The sequence below is a fragment of the Oryctolagus cuniculus genome, chromosome 6 (genome assembly GCF_964237555.1).
Source record: "Oryctolagus cuniculus chromosome 6, mOryCun1.1, whole genome shotgun sequence".
Classification (NCBI taxonomy): domain Eukaryota; kingdom Metazoa; phylum Chordata; class Mammalia; order Lagomorpha; family Leporidae; genus Oryctolagus; species Oryctolagus cuniculus.
Window position 1 is genome coordinate 146,567,400 of NC_091437.1, and position 22,672 is coordinate 146,590,071.

General features: G+C 44.7%; 1 protein-coding gene across 1 annotated transcript in view; it reads right to left on the reverse strand.

Moving 5' to 3' along the window:
• Positions 1–16,383, reverse strand: part of SNTB1 (syntrophin beta 1) — a 292,673-nt gene extending 276,290 nt beyond the window's left edge. Inside the window, exon 1 of the mRNA XM_002710756.5 lies at positions 15,586–16,383. Coding sequence (XP_002710802.2) covers positions 15,586–16,162 — 577 coding nt within the window. The 5' untranslated portion in view covers positions 16,163–16,383. The remainder of the gene's footprint in view (positions 1–15,585) is intronic.
• Positions 16,384–22,672: the final 6,289 nt, after the last annotated feature.

Sequence of the window (22,672 nt, forward strand, 5' to 3'; positions counted from 1 at the left end):
GTTTCAAAGTTTCCCTTTTTATAAGGACACCAATTACACTGGCTTAGGAACTGACCCTACACCACTATGACTTCATCTCAACTAATTATATCTGTAACAACTCCATTTCCAAATCAAGTCACATTCTGCTGTACTGGGAATTAGGGCTTCAACTTAGGAATATGAAGAGGATACATTCAACCTATAATTGGGGCAAAATATGAAAAAGAACTAAAGAGAAGAGAAACCAGAATCAGTAAAAATAGGTCTGGACATGAAAACTGAAAAGGCATGGGAGTGAGACCTGCCCCAGGAGTCTACTGCAACACGGAGGGAAAAGGCTGGTGAGGAGACTGACATTTAACCTGTTGTGTGTGGCAGGCATAGTGTTTTTATCCAGCATGGAAGCAGGCAGTGGCAGACAAGGACAAATGATCCTATATCCATGTTATATCGATTTTGGACGACAAAACACGCCTTACCGTCCCAGCCTTTAGGATTTGCCCCTCACGTACTATCTGAGCACTCAGCAGAGCAGCCACGTAGTGTGATGTGCCCGTCATGTGTGTGAGTGGAAACGTAGTGTGATGTGCATGCTTTGTATTAGGGAAACTTCTAATTTCTTCAAAGTATATTTTGTACCAGTGTTTTCTGTGATATGCACATAAATAAGAGGTATACATCTATAAAACTAAAGTAGCTGAGGATGGTATTTTTACAAACCATTTACTGAGATTCTTTCTTTAAACAGAATGAACACACAACTGAATTCTGTGCTTAGAGCAGTTATAGAAAGTTCTGTCATTTTCTCCCCTGATAAACACAAATCAATAAGCATACCACATGAGGAACATGATCTCCTACCGTTTCATAACTGAAGCAAAGATAAATTTGAGGAGAGTATATTTTCTGGTACAAAGAGAAATGCCAATTCTGTGATATGAAGTTGTAATATAGTACCCAAATAAAATTTTTGAAGTGATTAAAATATTTGAAAACCATTAAACACATTTTGAAATTCTATTTTTCTTGGTTTATAGGTAAGGATAGAAAAATGCCTTCAACTTCATTAATTCAGGGATTGATATAACAAAGGCCTATTGCTAGGCAACATTCTTGAGGGATTGTTGACCCAAAGCCACATACATTATTTTATGGTCAGTCTTCTCACTAACAAGAGCCATTGTTTCTTTAACTTACATTCTGCTATGTTAAGGGCATAGTTTATAGCCAACAGTTGCCAAAGGGTCAATTCTGTTCAATTTACTTAAGTTTTAAGATGGATAAGACCTGACCCCATCTCTTAAGGCTTACATGCTAGTGGAGAAGGCAATTAAGTCATAATCACAAGCAACACATTTTGAATTCTCCATTCTGGATACTACACCAAGTTCTGCATTTCATTCTCATATAAATCATTGCTATCTCCAGATTGTTAATAAGAAAATGAGGCCTGGACAGGTGAGACAATTGCACAAGGTCACAAAGCAAGTTTTTCCACTTTGCTCCAATCCTACCTTTTGCCTGTCATTCTGTAACTCAATGGTTGCATTGTTACCATAGACAAGAATAGCACTATCAAAAGAGAAGCATGCTGTTAAGGTCTTAAGTTTGCTCCAAAGCACAAAAGATCAGTCCACAAGAGCCTGAGACTCCAGGCAAAAGAGAAAGGCGATTCCCTTCTGTATAACAACAAGGAACTGAAGCTGCCTTTACATCAGACTGACCATTGCAGCTCAGCACAGGCCCCACCACTCCCGACTTTCTAATACTCAGTGCTTTTCACTGTTTTGCAATTAATGATGAGATATTTTTGGCCAGTGGTTCTCATCCCTGATTATACCTTGAATCACTTGGGGAGGTTCAAAACATCCTCACACCCAGATTAATTAAAATCAAGATCTCTTGGGGAAGGAGTCTATGATGAGGGTTTTTAAATATTACCAGGTATTTCCAAGATACAGTCAATCTGAGAACCACTCTGTACACTGCACACAGGTGCCTATGAACCGGGGTTTGTGTGTCCATCAGAGGACATTTTGCAATGTCTGCAGTTTTATTTATCATAGGGAAGGGGAGAGGATGGTACCTGCATCCAGTGCATAGAGGCCAGGAATACAGCAAAATCCTACAGCACAAAAATCAGTTCCCCACAACAAAGAATTATCTGGCCCAAAACATCAACAGCTGAGAGACTGAGAATCCCTGATGTACACAGCATTCTTTTAGTACAATTAAAATACTGGTGTATATCTATTCACAGGAATTTTTCAATGAGCTGTCAAATGGATCAGACTCTGCCTGCCACAAATCCAAAGAAATTAAAAACCTGCTATAGGTGGCCCACAATATTGCCTTGCAAGACTTCAAGGATAAAACACTCAATCTTGGTGTCTGAATCAGCTGTTTACAAAGACTTGAAATGAAAATGTGCATAGGGCTGTATCCAATACATCTGCCATCATGAGTTCTGCTGAATACTTTTAGATTAGGAAACATGTTCCGATGAACACTTCAGTTACCACGTTGGGCTCCTGTGCATTCAACCCCAAGCACAAAGGCTGCTTAGCAGGAATACCTGCAGTTATCTGCCTGAGGGCATATTTTGGCGGGATTACACGCGCCCCTCACAGAGTTGCCAGCTGGAAGCACCAGAGTTAACAACCCAGAAGCAACCCGTAATGAAAAGATGGATGGAGAGTTGCAGAGCTCTTCTCAGCCCCGTCTTGTCTGACCCAGCGCATGCTGAGCTCTCGAAGAACTGAGCAGCTCACACTGGAGCTATTATGAGCTCATTCCCTTCACCGTCTCATGTCCCCGTGCCACTACCAGTGTTTTATCAGAGAACACCCCTAACAGACTTCAAGATGTGCTTATTCTATTTATTTGGAAGGGAGAGAGGGAGGGAAGAGAATGAATGAGAATGAATCTCTCTCATCTGCTGGTTTATTCCTCAAATACCTGCAACGGCCAGGGTTGGGACAAGCTGAAGCCAGGAGCTAGGAACTCAATGCAGGTCGCTCATGTGGGTGGCAGGGATCTACCTACTTCAGGGATCTACCTGCTGGAAACTGGAATTAGGAGCAAAACCAGGATTCGATCTCAGGCACTAAGAAAGGATGCTGGTGTCAAACAGCATCTTAACTGTTATACCACCAAACACCCACGGCCCTCCCACCTCCACAAATAAATTTCGTGCGCTTAGATCCTTGTCTCAGATTCTGCCTCCTGGGGTACAGAAACACTGAACAAATCTCAAAATAGTTTGAATTATCAGATAAGCACGGTGTACTAAAAAATGAAGTAGAAAAGAACTTTGAGATACCCAAGTCATTATTGGTACAAAAGAATCTTCAAAAACTGTTATTACCATGCTCAAAAAAAACAAGGTATTGCATCCACAAAACAAGAGGGTACTACATAAAAGCAAGTCATTATATGCAAATTATTGTACCTGTGTTAATAAGTTATAGGGTTGGGGCTGGATTTGCGGTGCAGCAATTTAAGCTGCTTCCTATGGCATTAGCATACCATATGGGCGCTGGTTCATGTCTTGGCTACTCGACTTCCAATCCAGCTCCCTGCTAAAGTATCTGGGAAAGCAACAGAAGATGGCCTGAGTACTTGAGCACCTGTACCCACATGAGAGACACGGATGAAGCTCCTGGCTTCAACCTGGCCCAATCCTGGCCATTGCAGTGACATAGGGAGGGAACCAGCAGATGGCAGATCTCTGTGTGTTTTCCTCTAACTCCTTCAGATTAATAAGTTAATAACAAGTTTTGGGGGCTGATGTGGTACAGTTTGTTAGCTACCAGCTGTAACGCTGGTGTCCCATATGGGCACCCATATGGGGGACCTGAATGGAGTTCCACACTCCTGGCTCTTCCTTGCCCAGCCCTGGCTTTTGCAGCTCTTTGGGGAGGTGAACCAGCAGATGAAAGGTCTCTCTAACTTTGCCTTTCAAATAAGTTTTTTATCAACAGGAGTCACTGTGCACTTACTCCCCATGTAGGATCTCTGTCCTTAGTGTGAATTATGTGAATTAACGGTATAACTAGTACTCAAACAGTACTTTACACTTTGTGTTTCTGTGTGGGTGTAAACTGTTGAAATCTTCATTTAGTATATACTAAATAGATCTTCTGTATATAAAGATAATTGAAAATAAATCTTGATGTGAATGGGGTGGGAGAGGGAGTGGGAGATGGGATGGTTGCAGGTGGGAGGGAGGTTACCCAAAAGTTGTACTTTGGAAATTTATATTAAATAAAAGTTAAAATTTTTTAAAAAGTTATAAAAGCTTCTAGAAAGAAGAAACAGGTCACACATAAAAGAAAGGAAATGAGGGTAGCATGTGCTTTCTCACCAGCACTCTAGAGAGTGTCGAAGGAAAATGACAGCTACTCCAGGATTTCATACTCAAATTATTGATCCTTTGGGGTATAAAGATATTTTCAGACACTTACATATCATACATCTTACTCAGGAAGCTCCTAGCAAATGTGCTCCAGCAAAACAAGTTGAGCAGACACCAAGAGTAAGCATGACGATGGATTCATAGAAACACTTAATAGGGAGCCATGGACAGCCTGAGTAAGATCATCATGCACCAGGCCAAGAAGTGACCAGTTCAGAGAGGCAGAGCTCCAGAAAGAAAAGCAAACAGGGGCCGGCGCCGCAGCTCACTAGGCCAATCCTCCGCCTTGTGGCGCTGGCACACCAGGTTCTAGTCCCGGTAGGGGCGCCAGATTCTGTCCCGGTTGCCCCTCTTCCAGGCCAGCTCTCTGCTATGGCCCGGGAGTGCAGTGGAGCATGGCCCAAGTGCTTGGGCCTTGCACCCCATGGGAGACCAGGATAAGTACCTGGCTCCTGCCTTCAGATCAGCGCAGTGCGCTGGCTGCAGCGCACTGGCCGCGGCGGCCATTGGAGGGTGAACCAACGGCAAAGGAAGACCTTTCTCTGTCTCTCTCTCTCTCACTATCCACTCTGCCTGTCAAAAATAAAAAATAAAAAGCAAACAGACTAGGTGGATTCTTTGATAAATATGAGCATTTGGAAAAAAGTAAACTATTCCTAGAGATTAAAGAAAATAGACAATATTCTAGGAAGGAGAGGGTCTGGGAAAGATTAGGCAAAGGAATTATAGGACTACGTTACTTTGATATAGAAAAATTCCAAAAATGAAATAGAGAATGTTGACAAAAAAATAATCATTAACCTTGATTTTTATTGCAGATGAAAGAATGTTTCAGAGGAGAGTATTTGAAATGCAAGGCCTCAAATACCCAATTATCTATGTTTTAAGTTTCACTTTGCTTATGTAACCTCACTACATAAATCACTTCTGTAAACACGTTTTGACTTCAGATATCCCAAATACCTTCTTCCCTGGTCATTACATAAGTTCTGTAACAGAATTTATCCTTTCTAATTTGCTGTTATTACTTTACAGAATTTACTTAAGTGTAATTTATTGCTCTATATCTATCTGCCCTTTGGACTATTTTTAGAAGTACAGGATTGCATCTCATTCAGACAGATTTTTACATCAGTGTACCGAGTTCCTACCTAACAAACATGAAAAGAAAAATTCACTGCTTTAATAATATTGTGTAACTTTTACACACCATTTTCAATCTATTCAAAATGTCCATTGTCTTGCCATATTTTATCAACTTTATTTGGTGAATGTGCCCTAAAATTGTTGGCTTCTCCACATCACCAGAGCCAGGGACAGAAGTTGATTTCTCCCAGAGCATATTCATAATTACTCATCATTCATTCAGGGCCCTCCCCACCTGAAAGACCACTGAAATTAAATTATTTTCCAAAAACATTTTTTAAACTCAAAATGACAGTATAAATTTAGACCTAAAATTTATCAGATGGATTTCCAGTCAAAATATCAGGAGAGATTTTTTTCCCATATATTCTACAGATAATTGTTTTTGAAATTTTTTTTCTGCCAATACCAAATTCAAGATGTGTAAGTTGCTTTGCTGTCCCATCTACATGATGGGCTTTTTTTTTATTTTCCCTTCATTGAAGGCATAGCCCTGTGAAGTCCCAATTTTTAGGTTATACTTAGTTTCAAAAAGAAGAAGAGACAAAGAGAAAGATCTTCCATCCACTGTTTCACTCCAAAAATTCACTCCTGGCTGGGCCAGGCCGAAGCCAGGAGCCTAGAGCTTTGTCCAGGTCTTCCACATGGGTGCAAGTGGGCCATCCTTCACTGCTTTTCCAGGCTCATTGGCAGGGATCCGGATCAGAGTGGAATAGCTGGGACTCAAACCTATGCTCATATGGGATGCCAGTACCTCAGGCAGCAGTTTCACCCACTGAGCCACAGCACTGGCCCGACGCTCCAACTTGAAGCAGTCATACCACTGGTCTTCCTATTGTAGACTTTTCTTCCTTCTTAAAAGTGCATAAACAGTGACATCCTTCTCTGGAGCCTCTTGGCTTCCATGAAATATGGTGCTAAATAATAGAATTTAAAATCTGAACACTGGTTAAATAAGAGTTATGTAAATTTTTATCTAATAACAAGAAATATTTTGGTTTCTTTTGACTAATAAGATCTCCACAGTTGGCTGGCACCATGGCTCACTTGGCTAATCCTCTGCCTGCGGCGCCAGCACCCCGGGGGTTTGAGTCCTGGTTGGAGCGCCAGACTCTGTCCCAGTTGCTCTTCTTCCAGTCCAGCTCTCTGCTGTGGCCTGGGAAGGCAGTGGAGAATGGCCCAAGTGCTTGGGCCCTGCACCCACATGGAAGACCAGGAGGAAGCACATGGCTCCTGGCTTCGGATCAGTGTAGCGCGCCAGCCATAGCGGCCATTTGGGGGATGAACGAACGGAAAAGGAAGACCTTTCTCTCTGTCTCTCTCTCACTGTCTAACTCTGTCAAAAAAAAAAAAAAAAAAAAAAAAAAAAAAAAAAAAAAGAAAAAGAAAAAGAAAAAGAAAAACTCCCTACACTTGAGATTAGTATTAGCCACCACCAGTGACACTGGCCTCTCATCTGAGTTCAAGCTGGATCCAATTCCAATTCAGCTCCCAGTTACCGCACCTGTGAAAGCAGCAGAAAATGGCCCAAGTGCTCTGCCACACCACACTAGAGACCTGGATTGAGTTCCTGGCTCCTGGCTTTGACCTGGTTCAGCCCTGGCTGGCCACGTGGAGAATAAACCAGTGGACTGAAAATATCTCGGTCTTTCCCCATAACTTTGCCTTTTAAATAAAAATAATCTATAAAAATAGAGATCTCTATAGTCTCACAATTGTAAGAAAATTTTAGAAAGAACTTTGAATTTTGCTCTAAGTTAAATCTGTATATGTTGGCTTTTCCTTTAGTAAACATTTTTTCTGCATGTTCCTGTATAACCTGTATTTTAATGCAGATTTCATATTTGCCCACCAAAAACCACAGCAGCCTTCCCTGTGGTCTGGTTGATGGAAAACATCTGACGCTACTAAAATTCATCAATGAAATGCACCCATGTGTGATCGTAACTCACTCTTACAAAGCCAAGGAACTCTCCTTGGACGTCCGTCACACTGTTCAATTTCCCAGCACAGCAAAACCCAAATCATTCTATTTCTCCAGAAAACTTTATAAAACATATGATTAATGCCTTCTTATGTGATTGAACCTTCTATTTAGAAATAATACTTAGCTAAGTATATTTAGCTAAACATGAAATGTGACATAGCATATAGTTAGTAATTATTTAGTAGTTACTATGTTCCAGGAAATGAGCTAACTGCTTTATATATACAACCACCCTACTCTTCAAAGCAAACCTACTAAGAGGATTCTTCTTGTACTAAGAAATTGAGATGTGCATTTAAATATCTTACACAAGCTCACACAGGTAGAAAGATGTGGGATGAGAATTTAAGCCCATGGAAAGTAAGTTTAAGACTCATCCTTTAAAATATTGTACTAGGCTGCTTCGAGAAATATTATGATGGGAAGAAAGAATAACAGTTTGAACAGCAAGGCGAATAAACTGAATTTGTCAAAAGCAGTAATACTCAGTACTCAGCATCCAGTCACATTTAGAGCCATCTTTCCCCACTTTTCCATATGTTAAGAATGACCCTTCAAACCACAGGAGAAGCAATAGTGTAAAGAGCACTGTGCAAAAGCATGGGTCACCGTTTAAATGTTCATTATAATCATAATGAATCATGAATGTTTCCATCTTGTCTCTCCTGCTCTGAGAGGGAGGCTCATCTGCATCAGTGTGTTAGGACATTGATTTCGTGGTAGGTAATATATATTTTCTCTTAAGCCTCACCCTGCAGGCCAGAGCTAAAGGCAAGCATTATTATAGATCAAGGCCAGTGAAGTGGGTAATGAGGTTTGGTATATAAAACACTAGGTATAAATGCAGAGGGACTTCTGGCTTTTCTTTAACATTAACTGCTTTGAAATGCACCATTTGAAATAGAATGCTTAGTAGGCCAGAAGCTGCCAGAGAATAATTTTCTTTCACCAAACAAACCACTGGTGGCTTCAGATAGATGCCTTTCATAAACATGGAACTGTGCAGCAAGTTATTTTTAATACATCCTTCATGGGGCGACTGCTAGGACGCATGGCTGAACATGAAGAGCATAACCCACCCCAGCAGAAATACCGAATGGGAAGGCTGTTTGGATCAGCTTTACTGAAGGAAGAGTCTGAATTCTCACGCTGATACACAAGCTTAAAAAAGAAACAATTAAAATATCTAAGCAGACAGTTTTTGTCTCCTCCATTACACATTCAGACTTGTAGGTCCCCAAGCCATGGCACATGCGGAGGGTGGAGAAAGGTAGTTATAAATAATGTTCAATGGATAATTATGTTTTCTTATAACTTGTAAAATCCTGTCTGGCTCCTGTATTGTCAACTGCCTTTCAAGATTGGTCTATGTTGAGTAAGTGTTTCCCAAGTCTATGAAGTCATTTCTTTATTCTTTTTCTCTGCAGAGCACGAGCGGTAGATGATAGGAATCACAAAAAAGAAAACTAATCCCCAAATTCTTTTCCCTTTTTTCTTCCCTCTTCCCCTCCCCACACTTTAGTAGCTCACTATATTTTAGATACAGCACTAGATGCTGGCGGTTGGGAGGATTGGAAATCACACTAACTTGTTTATCATAGTCATATTAATCTGTATCACTGATCACATTAATCAAGGATGTCAAAATCAGCCTCCAGTGCCCACCCTTCTCAGGCCATGGCTCAACCCCTCTTCAACTTCCTGTTGTCCACTGCACAGCATCTGAGTTTGTGTAGGGTGAGACTGATTAAGTGTGAGATCATCTGATTTCCAGCTCCTTCATTTATAAGACAACCTCAGACAAGCTACTCGCTCCTCATACAAAAGATGGCTCCATTCTAGTCCAGCCATTCAGAGGGTTGACCTGATGATGAAGTCATAATGTGAGCAAAGCCACTTTACAAACCTATGCCTTGCTTGGGAAGGTGCAAAGTATAATTCAGTGTGAGGAGATAAACATCGGGGCTACTGGGTGAGCCCAGGATGCTGGATCTCTTCATTAGAGCCTTGCCCACCATGGGATAGAGATGTATGGTGCCTCTGGAGAGTTACCTCCCTGACATGTCAAACTGAGCACAACCCTTTCCTGCTTAAAACACTGCAAGCAACCCAGCTCTGAAACAAGCCCCACAAGGCCTGGTCGCTGCTCCATTCTCAGGTTTCTGCTCTCTTCCCTTTCCCTTCTGCAAGGGCTGAAAGCCATGTTCTGCCCCCTTAGCCATGCTGAGCTACACCTGATGCTCACATACCTTTTTGGGTTGCCATGAGGTACTTGCCTCTCTAAGTCCTGTCCAGAAACAGACCAGGTGCTCTTCCTATGGTGGCCACAGCTCTAATGCACCTGATGCATCCTTTTTTTGCTCTCTCCTGCAGGCATATCTGCACAGCACCTGTGCTTGTCACTAGGAGGTTGCTTCCCGAGGGCAATGCCTTAGTGGTGCACGGGACATGAAAGATGTAACAGACATGATATGAATAAATATGTGACGTGAATAAATATGTAAGTGAATGAACTATTCTGTGATGTGAGGGGCAGTGAGTATTTACAGAGATTCAGTTTGTTCTCAAAGATCTACTGAGAAACTTTCTTCCCATAACTTCAGCAAATCTGGTTTGGTAGGCATAAAGTGCCCACTTTATAGCTTACAGGTCCTATGAATATGTTCCCTAATAGAGCAGAATTAGGGTTGATGATGGAAGTAAGGTTCCTAATCAGTCAACCTTAAAATACGAAGATGATCCTGGTTCACATTAGGTGTGACCAACACAATCACAAAGAAGGCAGAAGGGAAGTGGGAGCGACTGGACCCGAGAAGGACTCAAGTCACCATGGCAGGCTTTACAGATGGGAGAGGACGGTGAGCCAATGCAAGTGGGAAAGCCCACAAGCTTCCAGAGAAAGTGAGGAGACAGTCTCTCCTGGGGCCTCCAGAGAGGAAGCGGCCCCCTGCTGACTGGAGTGTAGCTCACTGAATTCCGACTTTAAAATTCACTCTTGTTGTGAACAGAAACTGATCTCTGGTATGGTAGTGTCCCTGTCTTTATCCACTGAAACACTTAAACTCTTTCCCTTCCTTTTTATATTACTATTAGGGAATTATATTGATTTTTTAAAAAAATCAATTAGACTAACTTATTTATGAAACATGCTTTACAATAACAAAGAGTGCAACAAATTTGTGAATAAAAGTGTTCACTGTATCTGAATTCAGAGGCTTTAATACAGAACAAGATTTAGAGATGGTTGAACTAGCTCCCTGGATTTTCAGTGAAGAAAACTAAGACCCAAAGAGATAAAGAACCTTGAAAAAAGTGAAACTGTTAGAAGAACCCATGTTTCAAGACTTTAATTCCTGGATCTGTGGGTATTTTTTAAAAATCTCTTCAATCCTAACAAGATCTCTGGAAGTTCAACTTCTCCTCCAATCCCTAGATTTCATGGCAGTAAATCACTGGCCCTCCCTTGCAAACCACCTCCTGGCTCCACCATTCCCAACTTCCACCTCCAGAGAATGAATGCTATTGTGAAAGTGAAGCTGGGAAAAGGTAGGGGGTGGGGAGGTGATCTCTGATGGACTGGGTACGTGTCAACATGTCTCCTTGACTCTCTGCTTTGAGTTTCCATTTATTGCAGTTAGTTCCACCAGACACCTCGGGGATCCAAGCATGGCCGTTTCTACTTCCACCTCCACATTCCCAATCTCCAAAGTTACGGGGAAGGTCATTTTCTTGCAGTGTCAGTTGTAAATACGTTGACCTATTTCAATTATGAATTTACCATTAATTCATGGACTGAGAACTCCTCCCTCTCCTAGACCTGCCAAGGCAGTACGTGCACACATGCCCTGCCCAGCTCCAGCACAGGCCTTCACACTGGAGTCTACATAAACGGTGCCCATGAGACTATGGGGTCCAGGACCTGTTTGGCTGAATCCAGGGTCCCTGACCCCACTCCCTACCTAAGATGAGAAATGAGTTCTTAGTGTGAACATCTCTGATCTTAAGTAATACATAAGGTATGCCAAATATTCTAGTCAAGTTTGAGTTACAGTTTTGTCTCCTTGCTGGCCATGGGTCTCAACATAGAGCTGGGTCAGATCAGCCACTTCCTTCCGACAGCTAGAGACTTAGTGCACTAGGTTTTGAAGACTATATCCTACTTCCTGTCCCACCCTTCTAAATAGTTCACATGGTCGCCGTTTCCTGCTCAGCGTTGAACTAAGCACTTCAGAGGATCTGAGGTGTGGAGGAGGATGCCTTGCACTGTGACTTCAACTGGCTCAGGCATACAGATCCACACAGAAGCACAAAGGTAAAGGTTAAAAGTACGTGCTTTTAAATCAGATCTGGAAACCTTCTCCCCACTTACTCCATGCAGATAATCCGATGTCTATAAACATTAATTTCCTAATCAGTAAAAGGAACAACACTATTACTGGCCTCAGAGGTACAATAAATATAACATGAACACCTGCCATAAAGCCTGGCACATATTAAGTGCTCAAGAAATGTTAGCTATTTTTATGACTCTTTCCCAAGATGCTATTTTAACTCCTGTGGCCCCAAAGGGATGATATCCCAGAATTAAAATTTTATTATAAAGAGTTGAATAAAAAAGATCAGTAAAGGAAGAGAGGATTTATCCTGTAGAAGAGGCAACTCCATCATATCACTTGAGTTGTAAAAATAACTCGCAGCAGGCATTGGGAACAGGCCTTTTATTCTTAGTGCTCTTTCACGGAGTGGCTCTGTAAAGTTGGCTGTTTGTCGCTCCCCCTCTTCGTGGAGGAACGACACAGGACCCTGCGCTGTTCTTTCGTCTGCTCGGCCCTCCCCGGGTTTGCTGCTGGTTCTTCCCGGGTTGGCTACTGTCCCTTCCACCTCCGTGGAAGGGCAGTTCCCCCTGGCCACATTCCCCACTTCCGCAGGGGAGCGGCACACCGCCGGCCGGTTCTCTGGGGGGCTGCACAGGTGTTCCCCTTAGATGTTCCCCTTAGATGTTCCCTGGTGCATGCCGTCTCTCTCCTCCTTTATAGTCCTCCTCTGCCAATCCCAACTTGGCTGCCCACACGCCGAGTACGCTGCTCTCCTCCAATCAGGAGCAGGTCCTGCTGTTTATTGGCTGAACTGGAGGCAGCTGGGTAGAAGCTGTTTTCTCCTCTCCCAGCGCCTTATTGTGGGAGAGCAGATGCATAGAATAAGTCTTAATTCCAGTAACTTAGTCTAGTCCGAGCTGCTCCCCACAGCTGTTCTTTTAATTTTTTAAATTTTTTATTTTTATTTGACAGGTAGAGTTATAGACAGAGAGAGACAGAGAAAGGTCTTCCTTCCATTGGTTCACTCCCCAAATGGCTGCTATGGCTGGCGCTGCGCCGATCTGAAGCCAGGAGCCAGGTGCTTCCTCCTGGTCTCCCATGCGGGTGCAGGGGCCCAAGCACTTGGGCCATCCTCCACTGCACTCCCGGGCCACAGCAGAGAGCTGGACTGGAAGAGGAGCAACTGGGACTAGAACCTGGCGCTCATGTGGGATGCGGGTGCCACAGGCGAAGGATTAACCAAGTGAGCCACGGCACCGGCCCCAAGTTAGCTGTTCTAATAGGTTTCCTTATTCTCATTTTTCAGATGAAGACTCAGGCTCAGAGAGGTTATGATAAATTCTGTTCCTGAACCAAGGATTAGCATTTAGGCAGCGAAATTCGCCAGTTGAGGGTTTCAGTTTTCAGGGTGTTCCACAGGTGGAAGCAGGAACTCCCCACTAGAGGGCACACGTCATGGAATGAGGTGCATAGTCATAGAGGTTGGGGTACTAATCTTCAACTCCCTCAAAAGACAAACAGAAAAGCAACCTATTAAAAACTGTAAATTTGCCACAAAATATCTTTAAAATATCTCCCTCAGCCACCATGTCTAACCAGATTACATTCCCAAAGCCTCTTCTATGTAGAAATTCTGGAATGAACACTGCATGTCTGAACAGGAGGAAGAATGGAAGGGACTTTCAAAACCCCTTGAGTTGGTTCTAACAAGTCACATCAACTGGGACTCTGCACTAGGCCAAGCCGCAGAAGAGAGGATTTCATTTGCATTTGACCTCACGGTGTGTGACTGCTGCCATAGCACCCAGGACCAACACTAGCTCATTAACAGGAGATTGCTTTATGCAGGACCTCCCCTGGCTCCTCTTATTAGATTTCGGAAAACTCTCACTGGGGATAAGATGCAGCACTGGGCACAGGTTGGTTCCTGTCTAGGAAGCCCACAGGTCTTGATCCTGAAGTATTGCCTGCAACATAACAAAACTTAAGAATGTCCTGTTAGAGATTTTCACACAACTCCCTTTTCAGTTGCTACCGATTTTTGTTTGTGTTTTGCTTCTCTAGGTTTATTTTCAACCACAGGGAGTCACATTTTCTTCCTCTTTTTGGATGGGAGTTTGTTTTGTTTTTAACCTCTTTGGTTTCAATTTAATGAATAATGACTTGGCAGTGAAAGAAAAAGGGACAACATACAAGATATTCTAAAATTAAAATAGCCTGGCTTTTGCACCTTCCCCCAGTATTCACAGTAAGTATTTGCAAATTGAAGAACTGCCCAACAGTTTAGAGTACAAGCTACACTTGCTGCAGATCCCACCTGTCCCCTCACACAAAGCAACACACAGTTGAATCAAAAAAAAACTTTGTTGTTTACTTATGTTAATCATCAAGCCAAAGCAAACAGACTTCCAGTTTCTGGATCCAGGGTGGTAATTAAATATAAAGACATCACAGATCCTCTAGACAAATAAGGGGGAGAAAAGAAGCCCTCTGTCTTCTAGGCCAAGAGGTGGGACTTCACACATTAGGGAGTTGCTTGAATTGTCACACACAGTGCAAAGTTGGTTTCCCAACTCTGAAGTTTCTCAGATTCACACACCCAGCACCCTGACTTACGTCCCGAGTTTAGAACTTAAATCGATGCCATTTCACCAAGTCTTGGTTTGAATATTGCTTCATAGCCAAGTTCCTTTCTTCACTCACAAGGTATGCGTGTCATCGGATACCCAAGCTCAGGACAGACCTTTAACTAAGTGAGGGACTCTGGACGATTCACTCTGTAAGGTAAAGGGGGCCTTGGATAAGTGGACAAACTACATTGTGGCGTCAGTGCCGGCAGAGGCACGCAGAGCGGGAGGAAAAGCAGGTAGCAAATGAGAAACGCAGCTACAGCAAAGAACATGTGCTCAGTGTACTATCTCACTGCTCTCTTCTCCTGCATAATGCCACATGCTCCAGAATCGGTACAAATCGCTATTTCTTCTATTCACACTCGGTGACGAAGGAATGAGAGGCATCAGACCACAGAAGATAGTTTCTAAAAAGTCCTTGCGCTCAGGGGAAACTGTTTCCAAAGGGCAAATTTGTTTCCACACCTTTCTGAAAAAGCTCCAGAAAATGCAGGCAGAAAAACCACTTCACCCAGCTCCAGCTCCGCACCCAGAGGAGCCAGGAATCCAGACTGACCGGCCAAACACCCGGCAGGGGAAGTGAACTTTTGCCTAAAATTGCAACACATCTCTTAGCCCTTGGCACAACTCCCCGGGCACAATGCCCGCTCTCCAAACTGCAGGCGGGAAATAGAGAAGGATGGACCGGAGTTTTGGCATTGAAATATTGCTCGCTCTCTCCTGCTCCTCCATGATTCAGTCCTGTCAGCGGGCTAGCGCAGGCTTCGGAGTGGGAAACTGTGCAGAACAGAAAACTGCATTGCTACCACCGAGCGGATCCGCTCCGCGACGCTCCCAACACCTCAAAGCCCCTTCCACTACACTTGGATTATCCGCAGACGAAAAGGAAACATCGCACACTAAGCATACCTTTTGGCCCTGAAACCCCGCTCGCCTGTCTTTCCGTGCACCCCCCTTGGGAGGGGCACGTTGCCCCAAGCTGGGTAAAAGTTGTCAAAAATCCCAAGAGCCGCCGCCGCCTTCACCTGCACGCACAGGGCCGGGTCCCTGGGGTGCGGGTGGGAAAACCCGCAGGTGCGTGCGGCCAGCGCGGCGTTAACCCCTTACCTTCCAGCAGCACCTCCTTGCCTGCGCGCTTCAGAGCCTGCACCGCCTCGTCGTGGGTAGCATCCCGCAGGTCGGCTCCGTTCACCGATAGGATGGCGTCGCCCACGTACAGAGCTTGGGTCTGGTCCGCCGCCAGCCCCTTGAAGATCTTGCTGATGAGGATGGGCATCTTGTTCTCTTTGCCCCCCTTAATGCTAATGCCCAAACCGCCCAACTCCTGCTTCAGCACCTTCACGCCGCGCTTCTGGTTCGAGATGGACTCGGGCACCTGCTCCGGGAGGTCGGTGAAGGCCGTGCGGACCCCGGCGGGCGAGTCCGGGGGCTGCGCGCCGCCCGCGCCCTGGTGCCCGGCCCCGGCACCCCTGCAGAACGAGCCATTGGTGGCTGCCCCGATGCCGTTGTACGCCGCAGCGCCCTCCTCGCAGCTCAGAACCAGGGCGTCTTCGCTCAAGTTCACCAGAACTTTGTGCCAGCGATCCCGCACCAAAACTTCCAGCAGCCCGCTCCGCTGAGCCCGGCCGCTTCCCCCGCCTGCCGGCCCAGCCGCCGCCGCCGCCGCCGCCGCCGCTACCGCCATCTTTCCGGCATTCTTAAAACGCCATGTGATTGCAAAAGGGGGAAAAGTGGGGAAGGGTTGCGGGGAGCAGGACGCGGGGTCCGGGGCAGAGAGCAGAGCGCGCCCGGTGCAGACGCGGCGGCGCGCGGGACTCCGCTCCGGGAGTTCGCAGGCGCACTGGGCGCGGGTTGGCAGCCGCAGCGGGGCTGGCTTGTTCCCCCTCGCCTGATCCTGGGCGGGGTGGAGCAACCTAAAAGAAGAAGGAGAGACCTAGACAGGGGAGGGAAAAAAAAAGGCAGCCAGCTGCTAGTTGCAAAACCCCTCGCCAAGGGGAGCCGCGGAACAGCTAGGCGCTGGCTGGAGTCCGTAGGGCGCCGCACGCTCCGGGAAGGGCGGGGACCGCGCACCCTGCCGCCGCTCACCTGTTCCAGCAGCCGCAGCGGTCACTCGCCGCCACACCCCGCCAGACCTGGGCACCCGGGGACGGCCACCCCAGCGCCTTCTGCGTCTCACGTCTCTCCACTCGCCGCAGCCCCCTTTCCTTTACCGTGGGCGTCCTGCCTGGGTTTATCCAAGTAGATCCTCCCTATCCCTTTCCCTTTCGCACCCGGCGGGTAGAATTGTTCCTTGGTCCCTGGTCTCCCCAAACCAGCGCTTCACTCAGTGCTTACCTGTCCCTCCTTTCAAAGGGACTCTCGGGAAGCTAGGTAGGCGCAGACCGAGGGCCTGGGCGATCCCAGGGTCAACAAGGAAAGCTGCCCCCGCGGTCCTAGAATAAAGCGCGTAACCCACGTGTCTAACCCTCTTCTTCAATGCAACACATCTGTTCTACTCGGGCTCTGGAGCGGTTTCTCCTTTGGCCTGGGGTTTTCAACAGGTCACAGCCTGCCTGGACCCCAGGGACAAACGTTCTTCCAGCTGGAATTCATTACGTGCTCTGTGCTTCTGACCTGTCTCTCCAGCCACAGTCCCACACTGAATGCTTCATGTTGCTTTCTCCTTCTTGAGACACCATACAAGAGCTCTCCTATTCAAGAACTCAGATGGAGTATCTTGCATCTGCAGGGTTCCTTTGCTTGTTACTTATTTGCATCTCGTGTTGCATTTTTTCAGGGTAACAGTGTTAGTTTTTTGGATACCTTTCCTGGCCAATCCGGAAATGCCAACATAGTCCATGCCATAGGTGGATGTTCCGGAGTTCCCCTGCCCTTGAACTTTTCAGGTTTTCCACTGCCTCCCCCAACACACACACTGAACCAGTGGTCTCAGGGTCCATTCAAAGCCCTTCTTAGCTACACTCCCTTCCCACTCTTCTTTCCACTCTCTCCAAAAACAAAACAATATTCACAAATTTATTAATCCCTGAAGGTAAAGGCAACACAGCAAGGCGTCAGAAGGAGAGAACTCTTCCTGAACACCTGATGTGTCTTATCATTGAAAGTTCTTAGCCCTCACACTTTTAATCAGGGATGCTTAAAAACTCAGATGAATTCCTAGAGAGTGGAGTTCCAGCGAGGGCCACAGAAGGAACTGAAAACACCTGAACATTTTTTTGCAGATTGGGCAGAGCCCTTGGATTAATGCTTCCACTTACCGCTCTCCCCCATGCCCTTGTATTATTTTTAGCTCATCAACTTCTAAAAGCACTTTATGCCTTTATGTAAAGGTGCCCACATCAGGGATGGCAGCTCCTGGGACTTTTGAGCCTTTTGTGAGGTGCAGGACCAGACAGGGAGCTAGCATGGCTGGCATAACTGTTTTGAGAAAAAGCCACCTGGGGCTGGCCCTCTGCTGTAGAAGCTGAGGACTCAGGAGCCTCACTCTTCAGGGGCTATAGAGTGTCTGCATCCTAACCCAGATACACTGAGGTTGAGATAGAGAGCAGAAGACCTGGGTGAAGATTGAGAAATCAAAACCGATCTGCCCTTGGACCAGAAACCCTACATCAACAACCTGCCTGTGTTTTTTTCTGTGGCCAAGCAATGTGGGAGGCCAAGATACAACCACAGCTAGTTTATCAATTCACTATAAGAAATTGCAAGCTCGGCTGGTGCCGCAGCTCAATAGGCTAATCCTCTGCCTGCAGCAACGGCACACAGGGTTCTAGTCCCGGTCAGGGTGCCAGATTCTGTCCCGGTTGCTCCTCTTCCTGTCCAGCTCTCTGCTGTGGCCCCAGTCCTTGGGCCCTGCACCCGCATGGGAGACCAGGAGAAGCACCTGGCTCCTGGCTGTGGATCAGCGCAGTGCGCCGGCCGTGGTGGCCATTGGGGGGTGAACCAATGGAAAAGGAAGACCTTTCTCTCTCTCTCTCTCTCTCTCTCTCTCTCTCACTGTCCACTCTGCCTGTCCAAATAAATAAATAAATAAATAAATTTTTAAAAAAGATTATTAAGAAATTGCAGGCTTTAGGATGGTATTTCTAGAATCTCTGTGAAAAGCACAATTTTTTTTTTCTGTGTGAGAAAACCTATGTGGAGAGGAGTATGTTGTTTATTGCAAGTTGTATCAGAATGAGGGGAGATAAATATTTAATATAATTAGGCCTGAGGCATGCATGTTAGCCAGGCATAGCTTTGCCAATGGAGGGTAATTACAGCCTCTGTTCTAAGTGCTTTACATATATTGTAACTCAATCCTCCAGGCAATTCTTGGGAGTACTTACAATTATATTCTTTCCCATTTCACAGATGAAGAAGTAGAGGTACAGGCTTAATAACTTGTCCCAGTTAAGAAATTCATAAATGGCAGAGTCAGGATTTGAAAATAGGTATGAGGGATCTGAACTCTTTAATCACTGTCTCATAGTCTCTTGAAAATACTCAAAGCCTATTAGCTACAGTGCCTGTGTTCATCTGTGCACTAAGCCCAGCCTTCTTATGGGGAAACAGACATTAAAGCTCCCTTCGCTGGGTCATAGGTAGAATGGTAGAACCAGCTGTGGTCTGTGGGCTTTCCTTTTTTTTTAAGTTGACACTTAATAATTGTACATATTTGTGGAGTACAATGTTATTGGATTGATGCATTATTATGTAATGAACAAAGCAGGGTACTAGTACATCCATCACATGGTATATTTATCATTTCTTTGTGGTGAGAGTATTCAAAACCTTTCATCCAAGGTTAGAGAGCACCCAGACCTCCATACTGGACACATCTTTTTTGTTTCTTTAGACATATTAGTATACCAAAATTGGTGACTATTGTGATCTTGTGAGCTTAGGAGATTTGTTGGATTTTTAAAAATTTTATTTATTTCATTTTATTTGAAATTATTTTAAACTCAGAGTGGAGCAATGAAGGACCCAGGCCACATAGTAAAATCCTTGGCAATTCCACATTGAGGTTATCCCCAAAACCAGTCCAACTTTAGCATATCAGAAAGTATACCCAAACCTCCCTTTTTATCAGGTTTCTTCCATTTAGCTCTACCACCTGTTATATTTCCTCTTTCTGTCCTAAATTTTGTCTCCCAATACCCTCCTATCCAAAGTCATATCCTTTTGCTCCTCGCCCCTCCCTCCCCACCCCCGAGATGTGCTTTTTCCTACAGAATGGACAGGACTTAGATTCATAAGAGCATGTTGGTTGGTGTAGTAGAAAGAATAGTGTTCACCTGTTCATCTACAAAGTTCTGTTGTGTACATACTGACAAAAGAAATGGCTACTGATTAGAACACATGCTCCAATATTTAGGTTTAGAAATATGATCATTGTACTTTTGATATTATTTCCTTAAGAAAATAATTGAGCACTTTTTACAAAGATGCATTGACTTATTTGAAAGGTGGAGTTAGAGAGAGACGGAGAGTACTTCCATCTGCTTGTTCACTCCCCAGTGGCTGCTGCTGTGCCTGCAAGAAGCCAGAAGCCTGGAAATCCATCTGGGTCTCCCACACGGATGGCAGGGATCCAAGCAGTTTGGTTTTCCTCTGCTTTTCCGGGCTTATTAACAGAGAGCTGAATTGGAAGTGGAGCAGCTGGGACTCTAACCAGTGCTCATATAGGATGGCAGCGTTGCTGGTGGTGGCTTAACCTGCTGTACCACTACCCCAGCCCCAAGAATTAAGCAAATCTAGGGGGATTTTTCCAATGCACAGAACAGAGAGCGGACACAAGGTGAACAGTGTAGAAGAGGACTGGGAGAGCTATTCATTACCTGGGGGGTATTGAACAGAAAGAAAGAGGATCAGGAGAGTCAGCTGAAAACTGCAAAACCCCTAAGGTAAGGCCTACCTGTGTAAATCCAAACTGATTAAACTTTCTTAGTAAAGAACTAGGGGAGGGCTACAGGCAGGCCCACCTAGAGATGGAAAGCTGAAAAGACAAAGGAACACATGGATAGAACAGGGTGGATGTCCTGCTGAATATGAAATGAGTTGGGCGCGTTTTCCAGATTTCAAATCTATTTAATGCTAGATAAGTAGTTCATGACTTAAAGATAATGCACTGGGGCCAGCGCCCCGGCTCACTAGGCTAATCCTCCACCTGCGGCGCCGGCACACCGGGTTCTAGTCCCAGTCAGGGTGCCAGATTCTGTCCCGGTTGCTCCTCTTCCAGTCCAGCCCTCTGCTGTGGCCCGGGAGTGCAGTGGAGGATGGCCCAAGTAATGGCCCAAGTACTTGGGCCCTGCACTCGCATGGGAGACCAGGGGAAGCACCTGGCTCCTGGCTTCAGATCAGCACAGTGCTCCTGCCTCGGCGGCCATTGGAGGGTGAACCAATGGAAAAGAAAGACCTTTCTCTCTGTCTTTCTCTCACTGTCTACTCTGCCTGTCAAAAAAAAAAAAAAAAAAAAAAAGATAATGCATTGGGAAGGGGGGAAGTGCAGGAACAGGAGGCGGAGCAGTTTCTTCTCAGGTGTGCCCAGTTGGCTAACAGGTACCTCATCATTTTAGCAGGGTTAGGAGACACCTGCATATGCCTCTGCAGGTCTTTGGTAAACTAGATACACCACCGCTGACTTTCAGCCAAGCAGTTGGGCAGGTGAGCATTTTGATTGCTCACTGTGCTTAGAATTTTGAGTGGGGAATTTTTCAGGCTAGCATAAATTGTAACTGTAAAGTAATTAGTTGTTTATCTCCTATCTTCTTGAGTTCTATACTTTTTACTTTCTTCCCATAACAACCTGGTATTGAAATAAACTTTATATCACTATTTTAATATCCACAATATAAATTTGTCATTTTTCCTAAGGGCTTATATTTTATCCTTTTTGAAAACTGTGGAATGGTAGGTTTGATTGCATCTATAAGAATGTCAAACATAACCAATGTGAAATTCTAGGAGGCAAGATATCCCACCATATCCTAAAAACTTTAGCAAGTTGGCCTAACTAAATAGAAAGATGTAGGACAGTGATAAAGGATAAGAAATCAAAGTTCTATCCCCCATATACTACAAAATTAAATTTAAAATAACTAATTCAGGATCTTGCTAAACTACTCTTGAGATTCCAAAAGAGGTTGGCTGTCAAATTACTAGGAGAATTTTTGCCGAAAGGTGTCTGTGTCTGAAGAAATCTTTCTGTAACTCCTTTCTCTGCTGTTTCCATTTCCTTTATGGAGTCCTTTCTGTGTACCCTCCCTCATCCATGAGAAATGGCAAACTTCCTTCCTTACTCTGCATCAGAATCTGATAGTGCACTTTGTTTATAGATCACCCAAATAACTCCTTCCTGCCACGGAAGTTGCCCCCCAGATATCCTCTCTGTTAACTCTTTGTCCATCCTATGGCTTACAGTAGTATCCCTTTGCTTTCCACAGTTTCAATTACATGTAGTCAACTATGGTCTGAAAATATTAATGGAAAAATCCCAGAATGAAACAATTCATAAGTTATAAGTTGCTATTCTGAGTAATGTGACGAAATCTCATACCATCTCTGTCATTTCTCTGTGTAGCGTTTCTACGCTGTAGATGCTACCCACCTCAGCAATCGAGAGAACAAGAGAGAGGGGGAGAGAGAGAGAGAGAGATTACTTTCACATAACTGTCATTATAGTATATTGCTATAATTGTTCTATTTTATTATTAGGTATTGTTGTTAATCTTTTAGTGTGCCTCATTTATCATAGATCTGTAGATACAGGAAAAACATAGTAAATATAGGATTCAGTACTATCTGCAGTTTCAGGAATCTATTGATACCTTCAAATAAAGGCGATTATTGCATTACCTGACTCTCACTAAAACTTGTGCTAGCTATAGACACCACAGCCTGTAATCTGCTGCCTTCTCTGGAAAGGGCATGGGCTTCTGCTCTGGGAGTCTCTTAGAAGTTATGCCAATACTTGTGCTGCCTAATAATACTTTCAGGTCATGGAATGTTTACTGCTCTTCATTAAAAATTTATTTATTTATTTGAAAGACAGAGTTAGAGAGAGAGAGAGACAGGGATAGAGAGAGAGATCTTTCATCTGCTGGTTCACTTCACAAATGGCTACAACTGCTGGGACTTAGCCTGGAACTCCAACCAGGTCTCCCACGTGGGAATCAGGGGCCTAGTGCCTGGGCCATCTTCCACTGCTTTCCCA